At 30.9% G+C, this 4,710-nt stretch overlaps 1 protein-coding gene across 27 annotated transcripts in view; it reads left to right on the forward strand.

Moving 5' to 3' along the window:
• Nucleotides 1-4,710, forward strand: part of LOC119631415 (sodium channel protein para) — a 58,863-nt gene that overhangs the window by 14,017 nt on the left and 40,136 nt on the right. For 23 of the 27 annotated variants that reach the window (XM_038023620.1, XM_038023611.1, XM_038023750.1 and 20 more), the window contains one exon: nucleotides 3,824-3,952. The exons of the other annotated variants lie outside the window; for them this stretch is intronic. In XM_038023620.1, the coding sequence (XP_037879548.1) occupies nucleotides 3,824-3,952 (129 nt within the window). The remainder of the gene's footprint in view (nucleotides 1-3,823; nucleotides 3,953-4,710) is intronic. 27 annotated transcript variants of the gene reach the window in all.

Consider the following 4,710-nt stretch of genomic DNA (forward strand, 5'->3'; position numbering starts at 1 on the left):
TTTTATTATGTAGAACATATATATATATATATATATATATATATTTGGAACATATATATAACATTTTGGATCTAGTGCAAATCACTATAATTAATAATTTATTCCTTATCAAGTTGTTAAATCGAAAATGTCCTTTAACATGCATATGGAACTTTCTAAGAAAAAGATTTTTTGAGAAAATTACCAAATAAACAGTAAGCAGGGATGTGCCTACGAAATGTTGGAACCCGACGAGTGGGCATACCGTTTATGACTATCTTGCGCAAAAAGATTTAGACGACATCTGTTCTCTTGCCTGTCCAAGATTTTAGATTTTAATTTTTCCTTGTTTTTGTAATTATCTTAGCAAGAATTTTCAGGGCTCTTGTGTTTTTTTTTTATCGCAACTTTTCCCCCACCTTCTAAAGGAACAATATCAAACCATAATATATGTAATTTTGATCGGTGGAATTTTTCCATATCATTGCCATCACCGCCCTTTTGAGCCTTTTTGGGTTAATCCTTACACGACTCTTTTAAAGTCATTTTTTACGCGCAGTGAAAGAAACAAACGATAGTCGAACAAGGTTTGGTCTAGGCTGCTTCTTTCAACTGAACTTCACAATTACAAACAAATTACATTGAATCGCATCAGTACAACAGCAACAGTGCAGAGTGTATTTAATCGTTTGAAGCAGTTCATAGTGCACGAACGTCAAACACATAGATCAAATTAGGGATCTGTCACCCTTTGCGCAACTTCACCCTACTTTAGACCGCGATTGTTTTCGTATATTATTAACGTATGTGTTTCACTTTTCGGCAGCGATGTTCAGATAGGATTTCGGAAGATTCAAATTGTCGCCCTTGATTCATATGCCACCGAAATATCGAGCCCACTTTGTGGGCAGCTTTATGGGAGTGGTGCAAAACTATTTCTTGGTCAACCTAAGAGTGACGAGTATTTTAAATAATGAAATTTCCATAGCTGAAGCTGATTTGGAGCGAGAACACAGCGCCAAATGTTTTCACAAGATCTTTAGTCGAAGTGATATGCAGTCGTAATGCTTCCTTTTTTATATATCTAACGACTATTATTTCTCATTTCTCATTTCTCTCTCAACTTTCTGTTTATGTTCTATATATTGTGCTGCTGGTTAATGAATTAAATCATATCGAGCGTGTTGACGATGTCTATGTAAATGAAATTGAACAAACTAACTTAGGACATGACGACATACATTCGAATATATAGAAAGCCACACAGAATGGATGGATCGATAGTATAAAGTTAAATTAAGTTAAAATGTTTCGAATTATAATTAATCGTTTAAATGTTAAAATCTTTTTTCAAAGTTTTCATGTGCTGTTAAACCAAAAACATAAACTTTCTGAAACCGTATTGAGAACACTTGCCCCTCTCCCTTCCTGCTTCTAAGTCCCTGTCCCTGTCCCTGTCACACTATTCTTAAAGCCGTTGCAGTACGCAAGTAGTTGCTTTCATTAAAAATAAATCCTCCCACCGACCCTTTGTACAGAAAAGTAGTAAAGCGTTTTAAAGCCTTTTTTCTTTTAAACTAGAAATTCTAGCCTCAAAATAGTAACAAAACACATCAACTATATTAAAATGCAAAAGTCAAAAATATTAAACGTCATTTTTTTAGCTGATATCAAATTTGTTAACGTAGGTTTGGTATCAGAATAAAAAACACCCTGAGGGCATTCGAAAGGAAGGAAAAAATAAAATTGAATTTTTATTCGAAAAATGAAGAAAACACTTAATAATAATAATAATAATAATAAATATATTTTGCGGCTAACATTTCTTGTGTGATTAACTAGGGTCAGATCGATGTGTTACACGATTCCTTTTTCGACTCTCTCTCTCTCTCTCTCTCTCTCTCTCTTTCTCTCTCTATATATATATATATATATATGTATATGTATATGTAGATATGAATATATCATGTATATGCTACGCCTACGACATTTAGGTAAGTAAGTGTTAGAAGCAGGGTGACAGCGTGGCGTACAATTATGAGTTAGTATAAATTTTAATTCCATTGTTTTCCAATAAATTATTGTAAAATGATTTAAATGTAAAACAATACGTTGTTGTTGCTCTTATTGGTGATGTGTTAACAGCTAGCGTGGCAACGACGCCGATTTCTTCATAAAAAGAAGAATAAATTATCTCCGACACATAAAATAATAATAAGTTTATCTGTTTCACGTATATATTACATATATATATATATATACGCAGTATTTAGAATATAGTTTTACGCATCCGTATGTTTCAGTTACATTTTTCTCTTTAATAGATTCCAAGTGGAATACTCAGACGTTAAGTGTGCTTTGCATACTTGCAAACGTATATACAAATATGAATTTCTATATAACAAACTTATAACGGAATTTAGTTCAAAGTCAACAAGGCTACTAAAGTATATATATATATATATATATATATATATATATATATATATATGTGACATATATATATTAATATAAATAAACATTTATTGTGCATGCATTCCAATGAAGGCTAAAAGTGAAAAAGTGGCAATCAAAGAAAGTCACATACACGCTTATCGGTAACTACCTAATACCTTAAGACACCAAGCCGCTTAATAGCAACTATTTGGTATGCGAGAGCACCCCACTCTCTTACGCCCAAGCAAGTTTAAGTCGTTTAATTTATTGCATAAAATGCACATTATACGGAACAGGGACAACAACAACAGCAAGCGCAGTTCCAACAGCTAGTTAAGTAAACCAATCAAAATAAGCAACAACAATGGCATTTCTCGATTATTGCCATCGTAGAATACTTACTATCTTGGAGGGAAAGTTAGAAAAAAGAACATAAGGTCAAGAAAATGCATTCTTTAGTTGTTACAATTATTATCGAAAGGTTATACGGAATAAGTGATTTTTATACTAAGCAGAAAACGTTGTCCCCCTCCCTCCCTTTTTCTTTATATAGGCGTATAATTCGGTTCGTTCAATGCAAACATGCATTGTGTATGAGCGACGTACCGCATACATGCATACTATCATAAAATATATATTCGTACAGAACGGAAACATATATCTCGCATATACTCATCGAACATTTATTTGAATGCTTGCCTATATCTTTTTAAAAATTAAATTAATGAATGCAAGTATAAAAGAGGTACGAGTAGCTTTCCTAACAATTGATATTTTGTTAACATTTCATCGTAAATGCTAAAATTAAAATAGGAGTTAATAAAGAAATTATTATTTAGTACACAGCAGCAAATAGTATGTGAGAACAATAATAATAATTACATTTTTCCCCATCTCTCTCTCTCTCTCTCACTATCATTCTAGTTCTTTTCCACGCGTTCTCTTCCACGCGCTCTCTCTCTCTCTCTCTCTCTCTCTCTCTCTCTCTGTCTTTCGTGTGTTTTCCTTCATTTATCAACAAAACAAAACAAAACACATTCACACACGCGGAGAAGCATTTTAAGTATTTCAAATTTTTAAGTACAAACAATAATTGTGTCTTCATTAAAGTTTCGAATGTTTTTTATTAAGTAATTAATGAGTTTGTTTATTATGAATTTCTGTATTCGAAGTATCAAGTTTTTAATTAATTTAACTCCTAACTGCGTAAACGTATATATAATTATAGTTTTTTAAATTTTATTAATAATTTTTTTTTTTTCATTAAGAAAAAAATTAATATATTTTCGTATATGTATGAATGTTATAAGAAGAAAAAAAAAAAAAAAAAAAATAAGAGATATGTTTTTTAAAAGTAAATACGATAAAAAGCAGAAAACAAGACAACGATTACAAAATTCGTTTTTAGGGTGATATTCACCGGAATCTACACATTTGAATCAGCTGTTAAAGTGATGGCACGAGGTTTCATTTTAAGCCCGTTTACGTATCTTAGAGATGCATGGAATTGGCTGGACTTCGTAGTAATAGCTTTAGCGTGAGTTTTTTTTATTATTAATAACTCAATTAATACGATTATGATTTTCTTATGTTTTTTGTTTTATCCATAAAAAAAAAATAATTAAAAAAATTAAAAAACTCACACCTATATTATCATTTTCATAAAGTATTAATGTTACATGATTTGTGATCATTAAAAAACAAAAAATTAAATTAGAATATATATATTTTTTTTCGAAAATATCGTGTAAAAAAGTCTGTGTTTAGCTAAACAACATGTAATTTAAACATATACATACAATGTGTACTTGTTGTATATTCCACTTTGTCTTATTAATCATCTTAAATTTCTCATTAAAATTTATATTCATCATTAATTTTCCCGCAATTATTTACTTCTATTTAAATTACTAACGTAATGACAACTGAGTCGTCGCCGACGTCGTCGTTGCCATTGTCATTGTCGTTGTCGTCGTCTTCGTAGTCGCATAACCATTAGTTCTTGATATTTCTTTGAAAGCAACTCTTCCAAAATATAAAAGAGAGTTTAATCACATTTGCATTTATGCATCTATCCATCGATTTAAACATTCATTAATTTATCAATCGCCACATGATGATACATACATGCGATCTTATCATCGAATTCATTCTTTCATCCTTTTTGGGTTATCGTCTATTTTCTTTGTTTATTTCTTTCTTTCTCTTTCATTCTATCTATGTATAACCTTATATTTTTAAATTTCTATCTCTCTCTCTCTCTCTCTCTCTCTCTCTCTCTCTCTCTCTCTCTCT

This window comes from Glossina fuscipes, unplaced genomic scaffold (genome assembly GCF_014805625.2).
Source record: "Glossina fuscipes isolate IAEA_lab_2018 unplaced genomic scaffold, Yale_Gfus_2 0, whole genome shotgun sequence".
In the NCBI taxonomy this organism is placed as follows: domain Eukaryota; kingdom Metazoa; phylum Arthropoda; class Insecta; order Diptera; family Glossinidae; genus Glossina; species Glossina fuscipes.